The following is an 18659-nucleotide window of genomic DNA, read 5'->3' on the forward strand; positions in this document are numbered from 1 at the left end:
CCAAGATGAACCGGTGTCCCGCAGAGGTCGGAGGTGTTAGTTTCCACCTCCGATACCCGTACACTGCAGGAACGATGTATGGCCCAATCCACTACCCCTGCCCAAGTGTCACTCACTACTAGATGGTAGACAATGAGTAAACAAATGAGCAAAGGGGAGGGGGCGGGAAAAAATAACAAGGGAAAAGGACAAAGAGATTGCTTCCACCCGAGTAGGAAAGGCCAGGGGGTTCTTTGCCTCCACGTCTCTGCACCTATAAAACAAGACACTCCTTTACTTGTCTGCTCTTTAGCTATAACAACCGTCATCCACATTGACCCATGACCATGCCCCACCACTACACAATGACCTCCTTACCGATTTTTAATACAGGATGCGTCTTGTGGAGGAATCCGATGTTTTCACACGATATCCAGAGGAGAGGCCAACTCAAAGTAGTATAAACAAGAAGCAAAACTCCCATAAGGACAAAAACCCGCAAGAAGGGGGTAAAGGTCGAATAAGCGACATAAAAAAACCCCGAACACTTTGTTTGAAATAGAGAATAATCGGAAATGCAAAGAGCAAGGCCACAGCAAGAAGGGACTCCCAGCGCGTTCTCCGTGTCAACCCGGAAGTACCGGAACCGTCCAAACCGGCACAACGAAGCTGATAGGATTCAAAACGACGCGGAAGTAAAGCGCGTCTCAGTTCGTGCTATCGCACTATTCCCTGTACTCCACAGTAAGCACTCCAATTTCGTCTGACATACAAGGTCCCCGTGCACAATGAGGGAGCTGGAGCCCCAGCACCCCCTGTCAGTCCAAGCACAGCAGCGCCACGAGTAACGCCAGGAAACAACACAAGGAACAATGAGGGGGAAGGAGGGACCAACAAGGAAGGATCAGGGAAATCAGGAACAAGGAAAATGTCCAGGAAAATGCTCACGAGCCCGTGAGCAACAGCTGACTAGATCCAAAAACCGGCCAGAGCCCGGGACTTGAAACCAACATAGAAAGATACCAAGCACCGTGGAAAGGGCGGACCCAGCTTATATCTCCACAGGTAAGTCATGTGATATCAGGAGCATGGTCATGAAAAGGGGACTAGCCTCGAAACCTAACAGGAGGGTCCAACGGCCCAACGATGCCGATTCCGACCCGCTCAAAAGGGGTCCCGACCACCGGGAGAGGTTCCAAAGAAGCCTTCACTTTGGTCCCCGGCTTGCCACTTGCCTGGCAAGTCTTGCAGGTCTTGCAGTAGGTGTCAGAGGCAACTCTCATCCTGGGCCAATAACAATGTGGGACTAGCCTCGCAAAGGTCTTGTCCTGGCCCAGGTGTCCAGCCAAAGGAATCTCATGCGCCAATTCCAATAAGAAGGCCCGGTAGCATTGGGGGATCACTAAGGCCCTCGAGGATCCATGCACCGGAACCCTAGGCTCACTGTAAAGGAGACCATCCTCCCAGTACACATGAAACCTGCCGGTCTCCTGATGAATCGCTTGGGCTTCGGCCTGTCGCCGCATGCCTTCAAGTGTGGGGCACTCCTTTTGCGCCCGACAGAATTCCTCCCGAGTGCGCCCTCCTTCCACATGCCGGTCGGCAAGTCCCCCACGGGAACAACATCCACCTCCACGGACTCCGGGGGTACCTCCACAGGCTCCCCATCCATCACACGGGGTGTGTTCTCCACTTCAGGACCAGCATTGGGTTGGGCCATTGTCTCAGGCTCCAACCCGGTTTGAGTTTCTTGCCGGGCAGCCATGGACCGCGTGACCACGCAAGTCCACCCTGGTAACCCCAGCATCTCAGTGTGGGCCTTAAACTCCACTTCCTTCCAGGCGGTATGTTCCAGGTCGTTTCCTAGCAGACAGTCCACAGGCAAGGCAGGGCTTATCACAACTCTCAACGGGCCTTGAACTCCTCCCCACTCAAACGGAACCTGAGCCACGGGATAGTAGCTCAGACTGCCGTCAGCCAACAAGGCCGGATGGAACACATCAGGTACTACCTGCTTCAGGGGACACCAGCCGCCTCACTACGGTGGTCATGCTGGCACCTGTGTCCCTCAGAGCATCCACCTCCTCCCCATTGACCTTCACTATCTGCTGGTACTTAGCAGTATTCGATGGTAAGGGCGTCACTGGGACCATCTCTCTATCTCCAAGTGAAACCAGGGTCAGGCCTGTCCACTCCCCTTCCCTATCTAGGGGCAGCTCCATCCCAAACGCTACACTAGCCACCCCGGGACTCTTGCCACCTGTGGGGGCTGGGGGTCGTTTGCGACACTGGGCATCTCCCTTGTAGTGTCCAACCTCCCCGCATTCATAGCACCAGGCAACTTTTGGCTGCTGACTCTTGTCAGGGTAAGTGGGCTTTGGGGAACTGGACTCAGGTGGGGTACCTACTCCTCTCCCAAACTGTCTAGTTTGTGGGCCTCGTGAGAACTCCTTTTTATCTCCCCCCTCTTTTTTCTGGGGGCCGCCCTGTCCGCCTTTCGGGCCATCTCCCCCGGGCCCTTGTGTGACACCCGGGTGCTGAGCCAAGTATCCGCCTCCTCCACAAGCTCACGGGGATCAGTCAGCTTGCGGTCCACTAGATGTTGGCGCAGCTCCGGAAAACATTTATCCAAGAGGTGCTCTCTCAAAAAAAGATTGTACAGGCCCTCGTAATCATGCACCTCGCTGCCATGCACCCAACCATCCAGAGCCTTACGGGCATAGTCAAAAAAATCCACCCAATTCTGCGTGGACAGCTTATGGCTGCCACAGAACTTCTGGCGGTACCTTTCGGGGTTGAGGCCAAACTTTTTAATGAGTGCCTCCTTCATGTGGGAATACCTGAACTGGTCCGCCTTATCCAAGTACAGGAGGGTGTCCCTGACATTGGGAGGTATATAACGATACAGGCCACCTCCCCAGTGTTTCTCGGGCACCCCATGGGCTCTCAAGGCCACTTCATACGCCTCCAACCACCTAGCAATGTCATCCCCCTGTGTGTAGCTCGAAATCACCTCCTTGGGTAACCAAAATCTGGGCTCCTGTTGAGCCCCTTGTACGCTGCCACCATTAGGACTTCCTGGCGCACCCAATTGCAATGCTCGCAGCTCCATTTCTTTAAGCTGAAGCTCGTGCGCCAACTTCCTTTCTTCCATAGCTAACTTTTTTTCCTCCAAAGCAAGCTTCTTATCTTCCCTTTCTCTCTCCCTCTCGTGCTCTAGCTTGGCAAGCTCCCACTTCAATCGCCTCTCCTCCCTCCTGTCCTCATACTCCTGCGACGACGCACTCCCCCTAGATACACTACTCCCTGCCCCGGAACGTCTTCCTGGCAACACATTGTCAGACATATCAATGTTGAGCAGACCTGGGTCTTCTGGAGTGCCCACCTGCCCTTGTGTGACCTGTCCCTCCTGTTCCCCATCCCCTCTCTCCTCTGGGTGGGCCCTTACCCATTCCCTCAAGGGGGTACGGAGTTCTTCCTTTGCGGCTCTCCGCCCAACCGGCACCCCCATCCCCTGACAAAATTCCCTAAGCTGCACCACTGTGTACTCCTCCAGATCAGCTAGCTGGAACTCCATTTCGCCAGGTGGGGACCCAGATAAAATCAAGGAAAGATGCTACGACGTGGGTACAATACTGGGTCAACACATGTCTCTACACACTCTACAGGCTAGACAGTGGGGGGTCAATTGAGCAAGCTTGTAGGCACGATAGGTGTCCAGTCTAATTGCAGCGCACTCTGTCCCACTGGAGGGTGCTGTATAGTCACAGGTCCTGGATCCCACCGCTCGGCACCAAATGTAGGAACTGGGGTCGCCAGTTCCCCGGGGGTAGCCTGGCACGAGCAGGTAGGCACCCGAAAGCTCAGGTGTTAAGTGACTACACAGCACACGCATCCACTGAGACAATAAATGCACACGCAATGACTGAGACCACACCAGAATGCTAGATTCAAATCAATAAGTTATTTATGTAAGATTAGCATCAGGGTGAGTAACGATTCACAGGAGTATAACTTATTAGCTTCTCTTAAAAACACATGGGCTTCATCACTCAGTATAAATACTAAAATGAATAAATATTAAATATTAGATAACTGTAGGCATTTCATTACTCTGCATTACTGATTTCACGAGGGTACAACCAAACATTTCCTGACGCAGGTCTGGGTATGCCATTAAAGATCAGGTAACTACTCACTAGGCAGGAATAGAACTTCTTATGCAGGAATAAAGCATTTTCTCACACAGGATTAAGCAGTGCATTAAATGTGGATAAAATATTTCGTTAAATGTAAACCATTTCATTAGATGTGAAACACTTCATTAGATGTAGAACATTTCATTAGATGTAGAACATTTCATTAGATGTAGAACATTTCATTAGATGTAGAACATTTCATTAGATATAAAACATTTCATTAGATAGGCAACCAGTGCATTAGGCCAGTTTATTCATTGTGGGAAACGGAACTGAACCCTTCAACTGGGCAAGGCATGTCAGCTAGTATCGTTCCCTCTAGCAAGGGGTTAACTATTATGGCCCAGATTGTCACTAAAGGCCTTTGCCCATGTTCTTTGCACTCGGACCCTTATCGGGTAACAGGGGGGGGGGGCAACCGGGCCCCAAACACAGTCTTCCCCGGAGGTGGGGCGGTCACAGGCCTTTCGCCCGCCCACCCGGGGGGTTACCTCAGTCTTCGGGCCTCCTCCGGCCCCTTGCGATGGGCTCTTGCTGGCAGGTGGGGCACCGATGTTCAGACGATCCCTGTGCTGCTGGGGGGGGACCAATCCCGGGTCTCGGGACCAGTCGGGGGCACAGCGCTGAAGCAGGCAGCAGCAGCAGAACGGCCCGGGCTTCTCTCAGCCTTCCCCTGGGCCCGAGGACCAATTGCAGCAGGCGGAGGGGAGGCACGTACGCAGCCGCCAATGGCAGTGCGGCCTGCGGGCGAGGCAGTCTCTCCTTCAATCGCGGGGCACTCGTTGCGGGGGGGCGTGGCCGATGACGTCGCGTCCCCGTCACGTGACGGTAGGAGGAAAGCTTCAGGTGACTTTAGACCTAGCGCGGCCTGACAGGAATTCCGGTGACTTCCTCACACTCGGGCCGTGCGACTGCTGCTGGGGCCCTGGCGCACCGGAGGACAGCGCCTCACCTCCACGTTCTGGGGGTCCGAGCACGGCCTGCGGCAAGACGGTGGCGGCCCTCTCCTGGCGTAGGGGGGGCAGGAGAGGGCAGATGACAGGGCTCCGCAAGGCGAGTACTTCAAGGAGCGCTGCGGGGTCGCAGCAGCGCTCCGGGGGCCCAGTACTTGTCCCGCACCGCAGGCACAGTGCTGAAAGCGGGGCAGGCTCACGTGTGACAGGCAGGCGGGCGCTCGATGAGAATAGCGCCTCGAGGCACCACAGGCCTGAGGAGGGTGGTGCTTGGCAGTAGTAGCGCTTCGGGGGGGGAGCCCCAGCAATCGCGCTTCAGGCAGCAACAGTCTGTAGGCTCACACCGCTCCTTAAGGGGCCCACAGGAGAGCGCTTGAGGAGCAATGGGACAGGTCTGGGCTACAGCGTTATGGAAGAGCGCTTCTCCAGCAGTTAAACACGGCAGGACAGAGATTCAGACAGTTCAGTCAGAGGGGGAGGCAGGCAGGAAAGCACAGGCCCAGGTGAAGGCAGGGGGTGAGCAGGGGCAGCACAGTCCAGTACCTGGTTGATCCCTCAGTAGTCCTGGTTAGCGCAAGTGAGCTTCTTCTTGGCGACTGTTGGTTCTGGCGCCCTTTGGGTGAAGTGGCTTCTTGGTTCCTTGAGGGTGGGTGAGATGAAGGCTTGACAGCAGGTCACTTCAGATGGTCCCTGGGTTCCCCTCCCGCCGGGCCAGATCAGTGGGCTAGTCCTCACTCTACTTGGAAGGCAGCACCTAAGCCCTGTCACTCCCAGTGGCATAGGTCCCTGACTAGGCCCTACTGCCTAAATCTCTTGCGTGGGTCCCCCAGGTCAGTGATGCCCCAACTGACTGGAAAGTTTCCCTCCCTTTCCTTACATAGCGACAGTTGGCAGTGGCAGTTGGTGTTCCCTCCCCTGTTCTAGAAGGTTCCAGGAGCTTCCCTCATTCTAGCTAGCTGGCAGGCTGGTATTGCTACATTGTTTAAGGGTTCCAGCCAGCTCCTGGCTACTAGAGTGCGTCTACAAAGACCGCGCTGCAGTAGCAGGGGTCAGTGGCAGCCATCTTAGGGGAAGAGAGCACCTGCACCTTAACATTGGGAAACAATGGGAAGGTGCCCAGAGACCTAAGGCCAACAAAAAGTAGGTGGGAAAAATGAGGCCAAGGCGAAAAAAAATAGGGAAGACCACCCTAGGGCTGACAGGTCTAACACTCTCTAATAAAGAACCTACTAAATATACACCAGGATTACTACAAAAGGCCTCAAAATGACCACGAACAACAAAGAAAACACTGACAAACTGACCGGAGGACCCTGCTCCATAAGACCAAAAACTGGTCTTCTAACATTCTGAAGCACCAGCGTGGGGGATGAACAGGTGGATCCTGAGCATGAACCACTGGGACTGGGACAATGGCAAAAGCAGTAGACAAACGCTTCCAAAGATGAGATGTCCAAACAGATCTCGCAAAACACCTGAATGGTGGTCTACCAGACTCACAACAAGTATACAGGGAGATGAAGGAAAGGAAAAAAAACCTCAAAGTATCAGCACATTCTGAGAGGATTACATTATTGAGTGCTATCCATCGAATTGTGGCTATTACCTGCCTTAGGTAGCCAGAATGTCTGAATGTATGAACCAGTGAGTGCACTCTGATGCCTCCAGATCATGAGGTGATATTTCTGATTTTTAAGTTTTAGATCTATCTGTCCACTTGAACAATGGCAGATTCTGCATGGATGCTGGATAGCCTGCTGCTGCAGACCTGCCAATAACAGATACTTGTCCAGGTTTATTTCAGAGCTGTTACAGGAAAATACTCATTCCCTTGTGTCCTAGTGGCATGAAGAGTTTTGTACAGATCTACAATTTGGTGTTAGCACAAATGTAAGGTCATGAAATTTAAAAAAAACTGGGATCCCAAAGAATTACCGAAGTACATATTATATTGAAAGGCTTGTGCAGGTAGATACATATCCTACAAATCCATTGCTGCCAGAAAGTTGCTTGATGCCCAACATAGTATGGGTCGTGTTGGGGGTTCTTAACTTGTGAATGGTTAACGAGAGTACATGTCCGCACGAAGGCCAAAGTGGTAGGAGTTTTTATTTAACCCCTTCCACGCTCATGACGAGCTCAGCTCGTCATGAGGTACGCCTGTCGTACGCTCATGACGAGCTGAGCTCGTCATGTAACGCGGTAATTGCGAATCTTTAGCGCACAGCGGTAAAACGCTTAGCGCGGATGGGGTTAAAAGTAAGCATGGTTGTTCAACTCTGAACAGTGACTGACCCTCACTTAGTAAGAACTGACAATAAAGATAAGGTGTTAATGTGCAAGGAATGTATACTTCGAGGTGCAATGAAATTAAGTTCTTCACAGCAAGTGTACAAAAATATGTTAACATCTTGGGTGTAATTGAACAAGTTACTTACCTTTGGTAATGCCTTTTCTGGGAGAAACTCTACTTAACCACAGATTCCTCACCTTAAAATATTCCCCAGGTGTCAGACTGGATCCGGAAAATCTTGAGCAGTACCTCTGAATGCCAGTAGTTGGCGTCAGTCAGCTCTGCGTCGGAAGTGACGTAGCTGTGCCCATATAAGTGCCACGCAGGTGCACTGACATCAGTTTCTTTTGTGATTGTTTCCATACCAGAAAACACAGAGCTGCGTAAAATCCAATGTTGACCAGTATTTAATGGGATCTGTTAGGGTGAGGAACCCAATTTGCAGAGCAGGGTGGATGGGAGGGCTGGTGAGGAATCTACAGTTAGAAAAGAGTCTCTACCAGAAAAGCGGTTACAGAAGCTAAGTAACTTGTTCATCTGATAGAGAGTTCTAACTACATACTCCGGACCTTAGAATGGATTCCCAAGCAATACCTCACTGGAGGTGGGTCTGCGAACTGGCTTACATGAAAAAGTCCAGGAAGACTGAGCAGGCCAAATATCCATCTTGACAGACCACGCTGTCCAATAATTAGTGCTTCGTGAGCGTGTGGTGTGACGTTTACTTTGTGGCTTGGCATTTGTCCAGGACAGGTATCCGCTGTGCCAAAGCAGTAGTAGCTGCCTTGGCCCACGTTAATGGGCCCACAACTCCTTAGGACGCTGCTTCTGAGCTAATGCATAGCCGATCTCAATGCAAAGTACAATCCATCCACAGATGGTCTGTTTCTGCACAGCCTTGTCCTCTTCTCTCCAGTGAACCAGATGAAGAGTTGATCATCCACCCGATGGTCTTTGGTGCGATCAACGTAAGGTGGGGAATCTGCAGTTAGAAGTAGAAAGAGGTTATAATTTATGGTCCTATTAAGTGGCATATTGTGAAATATTTGGAGACACTTGAGAGACAACCCTAAACATGCAAACATACAGACAGTTGTAAGGAGGTACGGTATACAAATAGATTAATAGCTTTGATCATAATCATTGGCATCTGCATGAATGATGATCAGAATTGACTACTCCAGTATGTAAGCTGATTCACTGAAGATGTGCTTAACTCTTAATACTTCCTTGCAGCCTCGATGTGAACTGTCTTTAACCCCTTCAGTGCTGATGACAAAGCCATCGCGTCATGGGCGTTACCTGCGCTACGCGGATGACGAGCTGGCTTTGTCATAAACAAGCCATTTTTTTTTCAGCGCACAGCGGGAAAACGCGGTAGCGCGGTAGGGGTTAAAAACCAGTGAATATGTATAAGAGCAGCAATTAAAGTGAGATCTGCTCATCTGCAGCTTTAATTAAGTGTACAAATATTATGAAACAGGTTCAGAAGAGGAAAAAAAAGAATTGAGCCCTTCTGTTAATTCCAAGCTATTAATGCTTGATTTCGATCATGGCTTGTTTATTATAAAAAATGGTATCCTTAAATAACTATTTTCTTTTCAGGGATAAGGATGTTATCCATTTTCCAAAAGTGGCTGTAAAGGGTGATCCTAAAACATGGTAAGTACACATGTAGCAATGGTAAGCACACACGTAGTAGCTGAATATTTTGTCACATACACAATGTGGGAAAATTAAAAGTTACGTACCTCTGGTCCTGTAAGATCCTATGATGCAGAACAAAATATTACTAGGCAACAATTTGTTACCGACTGCTGATAGTAGCTAGAAAAAAGGGACAAAGAGGTTGCCTCTCCTTAACTCTCCTTTCCAAGAGTGAAAGCTGCAGTTAACCTCTACTACATTGACCCGAACCAATAGCCATGTTTTTAATTATTTTTATTATAATTTTATTCTGGTATTTCACCTATATCCGAATTTTATGAATATATTAATTTGTAAAAAATTTAATGTGGTAATCTGTCTCTTTAATTTATATTTTTATTAACACATCCTTATCAATTAAATGTGCCTACTTCATTACATTTAGTAGCTTATCCGTTAAATTTGCATTTTTGTTATTTGTATTTTAATAGTATACTATAATAAACCTACATTTTTAGAATGTTTTATAATAGTTTACATTTTATTTAAATAGATACATGCACACACACATTACACGGGTGGTGATAGAAACTGTGTGGTAGGGTTAGGTCTAACTTTGCATTGGAAAGGGCAATTTTGGGGGGACGTTTCCCAAGCATTTTTGTTGAGCTCTGGGTCCTCCGCCCATGGAAAATTCTATCATAAATATTAACCACAGTGGCCTAGAACAGAAAGATGTAATGTAGGAAGCTCTTCACTACACACTCATTGCATTAGGACCCACTTGTACTGAACAGTGAGTTGATTCAAAATCTCCTAAACCCATCGCTTCTGTGAATGGAGAACATCAAGATGGCCACAGGGAAAGCCGAGCGGTGAACATTCAGCCAAATAGTAAAAGACTGCTTAAGGGAACAGACGTGGTCCGCTCGGCTGCAGCAAGCTGTACGGTCCGACTCATGCCATTTGGTCAGTGGGGCAGGGAGAAGGTCTTACCCGAGGATGCAATTGGCGGTAGTGGAATCCCTCATTTTCTGGAGTTGCAGAATTATAAGAACCCAGTGACACAAGCATATATTCAGCTTTATGATAAGCTTGCCATAGTGACCCAGCTTAGAGAGACTGGAGTGTAGCTGCAAATGGATGAGTAATAGCAGGGTCAAGAGTGCAAGGGAGGGTAGTCTGACAATCACTGCAGGCCATCGGTAACTGCCACTAATGGGTGTAGAACTGAAGCGGCCACGCAAGGAAGTGAATGCAAAGGTAGTTTTGGTGTCTATGCTTTGTGAGGTTCTTGATAAAAAGGGTGGGATCTACATGAGCTGCAAACTACGGTCCCGGAGCAGTTTTGTGTTCTACACTACCCTCAGTAAGATAATCTGTTTTGTCACGATGAAACAGAAGCCTCCTGATAAGAACAGAATTGAGCAACTGGTCTAAATTGAATTGTCCAACTACCAAAGCAGCAAATTGCAATCAAGAGATATAGAAATTTGGCTATAGTGTTGAAGCAACTTTTTAAAAAAACTTTATTTGTCAGATTTTCATATATCAACAACAGACAGCAACATAATACCCACAGGTACAAAAGCAGAAATCATTGCATGTGATACATCAACATTCAGGTGGATAAAAGAGCAGATAAAATATAGACATAGCACGACTGTGGGAGAGTCCAGTATGGTGGCGGCAACAGTTTGGGATCCGCTTATGGTCCAGTGTCTCGATAAGTCTGCAGAAGGATAAAACCGAAGAGAGAAATGGGCAGAAAAGGGCATTAAATCAGTCTGAATCACCATGTTGAAGCAACTTAGAGCACAAAAGGGTCTCTGCAAAAATGATTGGCTTCTAACAAGAATAAACTACAACAACAAAAAAATCCCCAAATGACCTGGCCTCAAAGAAATTTGACCGAAGAGATGGAGTCCAAGAAACCACCTCACAGGCCAAGGATCAGCAAAGACTTCTACAGAAGTCTTAGCTCCCTCAAGAAAAGGTAACATCTGTGAGCTGATCCTGCAAACCTTGCTTCAGGTCCAGAGTTTCCTCGTTGCCAGGAGCCTGAGTTTTTATAGATGGACCGAAGACACAATTTTTTGTTTTTTTAATTAAAAAAAAAATCTTTTTATTGCGGATGGAACATGTAAAACTATAATGGCAGTAAGCATAATACACTATAGCACAGTGACACAGTCAAGCAAGATAAGTATCCCATTAGCCAATGTCTGCCTCCGTAAACCCTACCCCCACCCCTTGCACATTTTCAAAAGCAACGTTTAAATCGAAGTGATAAGACGTCGGGACTGGAATTTACGGTAGCGGCACAAGGATTTCCTCGATAATCATTCCGCTTTCCCCATATTTTAGCTCATTTTCTAGGACAGCCCCGGCCCTCATATACAACTTTCTCTGTTAGCATGCATCAATCCATGTCCTGCTTCCAATGCCTCAGTTTTGGTGCCTGATCCACCACCCCCCATCAACGTGCAATATTGCGCTTGGCCACGATTAGTCCCAATGTCACTGAAATGTGTTCAAAGGCTGAAATTCCTGTGATTAAATGTAGACCAATGCCAATTCTATATGTACCTTGACACAGAGTTGAGGTGGTGTATATGATTCGGGCCTTGGAAGAGGTCCTACATTTATTTTCAAAGTGACTGACATGGGAGTCAGAGAGAGGTGCTATAAGCAGCTGCTCAGTCCAAAGTATTATCAAAAAGGTGGTCCCTCTGGGGGAAGTGTATCCCTGGACTTCCAGGGCAATAGTAATGCCAAGGAAATCTTTTTACTACTTTTTCTATTTTAAGCAGCCAATGCATTTATTCATAATAATAGAATAATGCTACACCATTTACATTCATCAAAAAAGAACAAGGTGCTCCAAAACAATGATGGCACAGTAAAATGGACTCAAATGATAAATAAGTGCGCTTGTGTTAACTATATATATATATATATATATATATATATATATATTCAAACCAAGGATTCCTTTATCAAAGGATATCGTGGAGTCGCGACAAAATCCAAGGATAATCCACCAGGTTTACTTGAAATCTTTTTCTTCGGGGATACAATATACCGTCAAAAAAATGGAGCAGCGATGGGTTTTTCCTTCAGCCCAAGCTATGCTTGCATGGCTATGGGCTGGTGGGAAGAAACAAAAGCTTGGAGCAAGGAAAATGAAGAATACACCCAACACATCGTCATATGGAAAAGATTCATTGACGATCTATTCATAGTGTGGAACAACAGTGAGGCAAAATTTCTGGAATACTTTGAGATACTGAACAGTAATACATCATGCTTAAAGTTTACATACTCTATGCACAGATCAAAAGCTACCTTTTTGGACACTGAAGTCTACATAAAAGATAACTGCATCGAAACAACGCTTCACAGGAAAACCACCGCCACAAATGCAACTCTGGAGGCCACGAGCTTTCACCAACAATCGCTCATAAAAAGCATACCATACGGGGAATTCCTCCGTTTGAGAAGAATTTGTAGTGAGGAAAAAGAATGGAAAAAACAGAGCAAGAAAACCAAAACACGCTTTGAAAAAAGAAAGTACAACAAAAAAATGGTCCAAAAATGTTGGGAGAGAGCAAACCAAAAAACAAGAACTGAGTGTCTACAAAAAATAAACAGAAAAAAACAAGAAGACGAACCAATCAGATTGATCTTGAATTACAGCCAAGAATCAAAGAAAATCAATCAGATCTTGAAAAAAAACTGGAAAATTCTACAATTAGATCCAGTAATTGGCAAAAAAATGGGTACCCATCCAGTTATCACCTACAGGAGGGCAAGAAATTTACAAGACCAACTGATTCATAGTCACTACAGAAAACCATCTCAAAAACAAATCTGGCTAAAAACCAAGGGTTTTGTAAAATGTTATAATTGCAAAGCTTGCGAAATCGCGAAACCAACAAGAGAAATAATGATGCCAAACAAAAAGACATGGGAGATCAGGGAATGCATCACATGCAACAGTCAATATACAATCTACATGATTGAATGCCCTTGCAAACTTAGGTACATAGGCAGTACAATCTGCGAGCTTAAAAAACGGATTCTGGAACATGCCCGTGCCACGACACACAGAGACAGAAGTAATGCTGTGGCAAAGCATATGGACTCCCACCACAACGGTGATTGGAAACTTTTACGCTTCTGGGGCATAGAAACAATGACTTTGTCGGACAGAGGCGGCCACAATGAAAAACATCTACGGCAAAAAGAGTCAAGACATATCTTGAACTTTAGGACAATGACCCCTTTTGGTCTGAACCAATCTGAAGAACTTTATATACACCTGTAAATATTACATTCAGACTGTATTTGTGACCCTTAAATGGTTCCGATATGTAGCATCATGCCTTGCTTTTAATTTTAAATTGAACTTAATTTAATTTTCACATCTTTTTCACAGATTGCAATGCCACACACTGTTCTATAAGGAGTCAATTTCACACATAAGTAAAATATAATCACTACCACCAAGGATCACAAAAACAAACACATAAGAATCACATCTATAAACCGAAACCATACACATATTAGAGCCCACTGGAGGGCGGTAACTAATATCCCAAACACCATCACTCATGGTGTCATCATGTGCATTGGGGTAACGAACAAAATAAAATTGTTCACGCACAATTAGCGGTAACAACCTTAATCATAAAGCCCACTGGAGGGCGAAACACAATACAATACAAGGTTTGATATGATTCATATCGCTATTCACTATATGCCAAAATGTGTTAAAAGTCAGAAAAACGCTAAAAATGTAATGTATTTTTAACGGACTACATCTCCCACAACTCCTAGAGTGAATTATGGTGACATAATGACCATGTGATGGGTGGCGACGCCCCTAGGGGAGTGATTGTGTTTCCTTTACACTGAACTAAGTGTATAAGTTTGTGGCTACACTGTTTTCAAACTAACCGTGACCAAGACAGCGGAGGCTGTCGAAACGCGTTGGTTTTTGCCTTATTTTGACACATATGGATTGAAAATAAAAACAGATTTCAAGTAAACCTGGTGGATTATCCTTGGATTTTGTCGCGACTCCACGATATCCTTTGATAAAGGAATCCTTGGTTTGAATTAATTAGCGGGCGGGCTCGTCCGCAGGAATACCTTGACCACATTTGCAGCGCCGGCTGGGGAGAAAAACGAGCCATCCAGTGTGAAATATATATATATATATATATATATATATATATATATATATATATATATATATATATCTTAAGAAGTACCAGATTCCCAAAGTGAAAGGACCACCAGGAAGATTCTTTTGGAAAACACCAGGTTTATTCACGGCTTGCTAGTGGCAGGTATACAGGTAAACCACTCCGAGAGTTCGTGCTGCCAGAAGCGTTTCGGGAGAAACCAACTCCCTTCTTCCATGGCGCTGTGTGCTTGGCACATGAACTAACTGCCTTTGTTAATTGCCACGCCCCTGGGCGGGGACGCTGCCACTCCTGCGGCATCTTGTGGCACAAAAATAAAATCCCAAGTGGGTGGATATTATTTTTGTGCCACAAGTACATGAACTTTGCACCCACTCGGGAAAACTACAACGCCCAAGATGCCGCAGAAGTGGCAGCGTCCCCGCCCAGGGGCGTGGCAATTAACAAAGGCAGTTAGATGCTTGGAGAGGCTCGGCAATAATCCCATCTGAAGATCTACAGAAAGAATACCAATTAGCAGACTCGGAAAGATACAAGTACATCCAGTTAGGGCATGCACTCAGACGACATATTAGAGAAGGAGAACAGCTCCCAGAATACAGACCCCTAGAGGACCGGCTATTGCTGGATCCGATCCTGGAAAAAGCCACATCCTCGATATACAGAAAGATAATCAACAGATTGGGAAACAGATATTGGGTTGCTGGAAGATGTTGTGATTAGAGCGAGATTTTAGCTGGTCCAATTGCGGATCCTGCATAGATCTTAGTCTACAGGGGTGCTGATGTGTAAGCTGGGATGGGCCCCCACAGACCTGTGTATAAGAGGCTGTAATCAAAGAAGCACCTTCTTGTATGTTATCTGGGGATGCCCAACTATATAGCAATTCTGAGGAAAGGTGATAAGAGTTATGTCTGAGGTCCTGGGGCAGGAAATTCCAGTAGAGGCCAGATGGCACATACTATGCGTGACAAATGAACAGACCTGGCAAAGATATAAAAAAAAATCTGCTTAATGGTATCTGCAATTGTAGCTAAAAGAAATATCGCTAGAGCGTGGGGGCAAGCCTCCCCGAAGATAGGGCAATGGAAGTCCGCCTTAGAATGGTGTAGTGCTACCGAAAAAGTAGTCTATGAAAGTAGAGGCTGCCCAAAGAAATGGGAGAAAATATGGAACCGCTGGATGGAATACAGAGGCCTCAGGAACATGGGGGAGGAGAGGGAGGGAGAAGACCAGAAGTAAGGGGTGCATGTGAGTTGAATATCACCTAGTAAGTGTTTCTCAAGGGTAGGCTTTGGAACGTAAGTTAAAACATTTGAAAACAGACTCGTAATGTAATCCTGTTGATGTCAATACTTCCATGCCTGAAACACTGTACGTTGTAACAAACAATGGTTAACTTCCTGGATTTATGCCAACAAGGCTCCTGTAATTGATGCACTGTATACTGCAACTGACAAAAAGTTTAATAAAAAGATTTTCACCAAAAAAAACACGTAGTTCTGCTAAACTATTTCGGTGAATGCAGGAATATAGAATAGACCCAATGAATACCTACAGAGAATCCTATGTGTTCTTGGAAGGTATAGCCACCAGTGGAGACTGGTAATTCAAGTTGGATAGGGGGCGGCAGATATACATATATGCACACTCACTCATGCATTCACATGCGTGCACTCATTTACTCACCATTCAAAAGCACATACATGTACACAAACACATTGATTCACCACACACACTCACAAATACACAAATTAACTAAGCATTCATAAAAATAAAAATAAATTACCAGGCTGCAGCGGAGAACTCAATGGCAGTAGGGAAGCTTCGGTATTTCCTGACTATTGGGACTGCTGCCTCTTCTCACTGGCTGACCTTGTTATCGGTCAGTCAAGAAGAGGAGGCAGCAGTCCCTTTCACATGAGTGAAGTGGGGTAAGTGAGAGTGCTGGCCCCACACCACTCTGACGAGCATCACTGATGGACACTTGGCCCTAGGCACTTTAGGGCTTAAAACTGAAGCGCCCAGGTCAAAGGCTATCAGGGATGCTCCCCCTCGTCTTGAGGGAGAGGACCACTAATCGCTTTGCCTGGCTGAGGTCACACCTACAGGGCTGTGATATCTTCAGCCCAGCAATTCAGCTCAGGCAGCGAGAAGCCTGAGCTTTTAGCGCAAGTACAGCACATGGATGCCTAATCTGAACATGAGTACCTGTCAGCTGATCTTTGCTCAGCCTGAGAGACACTCTTCACGTTTGGAAAAAGGTGGTGGGGTCCCTCAACCCTTAAGGACTGGCCACCACAGATAGCTACTATTAAATATTTGACAGGCAAAACCGTTATGACAAAGTGTTGGATTGTATTCCTTTACTTTCTGTGGACATTGAGTAGCTACTTCAGAAGACACAGATGATGGTGAAAGTTACTTTTACAAATGTGGTTACCCTTGGCATAGCTGGCCTTAATTACAAATTCAATAAAAATTTACAGGGAAAACAATAAAACATCAAGCAATATTTACTGTCGCTGCTGCGTAAATGCCTCTCTCCAGCTGAAGACTGCAGAAAGCAAGGGAAGAACAGGGAATGGTCTCACTTGTCCCTAAAAAAGGAGGAAAGTTATGAAATAAATATGAAGAAACTGAGTTCTTGAGGTGGCTAAGGGCAGAATCCGCTTTTTTCATTTATGTCCGATAGCATGAGGGGTCCATTGCACAGGACAAGATCACATCCGCACACAGTGAAGACTGAAGAGCAGGGCTGAGAAGCTGGTTATGATTGTGCTCATCTCCAACGGTAGGGATACTGCCAGGTGGTAGTTGTAACCCAAGAGCACAGTGTGCACATGTAGAGAGGAACCCAACACACGCCTCCCAGCTGGTGTGGAGTGGAAGGTATTTAGATCAGACGGATCAGAGTTTGAGAATAGTAAGGAGTATTAGAATGCCCATCTAGCAGTATCAAGACACTTCTGGTTAAGACAGAAGTATTGATATAGGAGGAGACCCATCACCTTCTAAGCACATCATCAGAAAAATGCTTGGCCTTGTGCAGGCAGAAGGGTAGATGGGAGAGCTGGTAAAGATGTTTGCCTGTATCTACAACTCACAGGATAAGGCACAGGAAGACACCTCCTTCCCCTCCAGACCCGTATAACATTGGCCATATTGGATAGACCCTTGGTCTATTACACTGACAAGTTATTGGTAAACCATTTCCACTCTCCCCAGTGGAAATCCAAGAAAGGGTGAATAGGTATGCTTATACTGTTTTTGTGAGAGGGGAATCTTCAGTCATAGCTTGACATCCGAGAATTTAAATATGATTCCAGGTTTGATAACTGCAAACGTCAATTTGTGAACAAACATTTTATCCTGGCATATAACCTAATACTGATGCCTGATGTTTTCTCCCAAACTAGGATCAAAGCTCCATTGGTTGGTAGCGACAGGGTCATCTTACCTGCAATGAAGCAAACTTTAGGAAACAGCCTTGTGGAGCGACAGAAGAGAAACCAAGCTGCGCAAAGGACCCGAATGAGACGTCCAGTCCTGTGACTAAACCTGGTCTTACTTGAACAGCCTGCGCATCTCTGCTTAAAATGTTTACCGTAATCAGAGGAAGTTTGTTACCTCCTGGTGAAAAACATTGGAGGGCAAACTGAATCGTTAAACATACCATAAAAATTCCACTTTCCATACAAATCAAAGGACCGGTTACACAACACTGGACAGCCAGCATTGCATATTTTGTGACTGGTTTTTCTATCATTACTTTAAATGATTAAGGAATTTAAATAAAATATTTTTGAACATCCACTTGTATTCTAGTTTCTTTTTAGGAACACATCAAGGTATGCTTACATTTAGTTTAGAATCATCTACTTTAGTATGCAGCTGTCATCTTAATATTTTGTTTCTGTGAATTATTTTGAAATCTATAATCTGTTTTGTTCACTTTATTCCCCCTTCCTAACGCTCATTTCATGCTTTCCCTCTTGTACCAACTCATTGACTTATCTATCTTGGCTTCTGCATCAACTCCCTGAGAGTTCTTCCATCTCTCTAAATGGTCCGCATCCTGTTAAGTAGACATTTCATTTTTAGCCCTGCCCTTGTTCGATGCACTTGTATTACTTTGAAGTCCCAGAGAGCTGAATATTTGAGACATAAGGTCTGTGTACCTACTAAGAATGAAGCTTCCCAACTAATTTTTAAAGAAAACTATCCTAGTTTATAAAATTAATAAAGACATGGATACAAAGTATACAAAATATTTTGTTTATAGATTGTCAGATGAAACGTTATTAACATGTGACGTCCAATTGCTTACAATATACGCCTTACTATAAATGTGGCCTACAGAGGTCCACACCCA

The 18659-nt window shown here is 45.9% G+C and overlaps 1 protein-coding gene across 3 annotated transcripts in view; it reads left to right on the top strand.

Annotated features, from left to right (window-relative positions):
• Nucleotides 1-18098, top strand: part of CCDC74B (coiled-coil domain containing 74B) — a 235322-nt gene extending 217224 nt beyond the window's left edge. For all 3 annotated transcript variants that reach the window (XM_078667780.1, XM_078667781.1, XM_078667779.1), the window contains exons 8-9: nt 9030-9086; nt 17704-18098. In XM_078667780.1, coding sequence (XP_078523906.1) covers nt 9030-9086; nt 17704-17839 — 193 coding nt within the window. In that variant the 3' untranslated portion in view covers nt 17840-18098. The remainder of the gene's footprint in view (nt 1-9029; nt 9087-17703) is intronic.
• Nucleotides 18099-18659: the final 561 nt, after the last annotated feature.

The sequence above is a fragment of the Lissotriton helveticus genome, chromosome 11, assembly GCF_964261635.1.
Source record: "Lissotriton helveticus chromosome 11, aLisHel1.1, whole genome shotgun sequence".
Taxonomy (NCBI): Eukaryota; Metazoa; Chordata; class Amphibia; order Caudata; family Salamandridae; genus Lissotriton; species Lissotriton helveticus.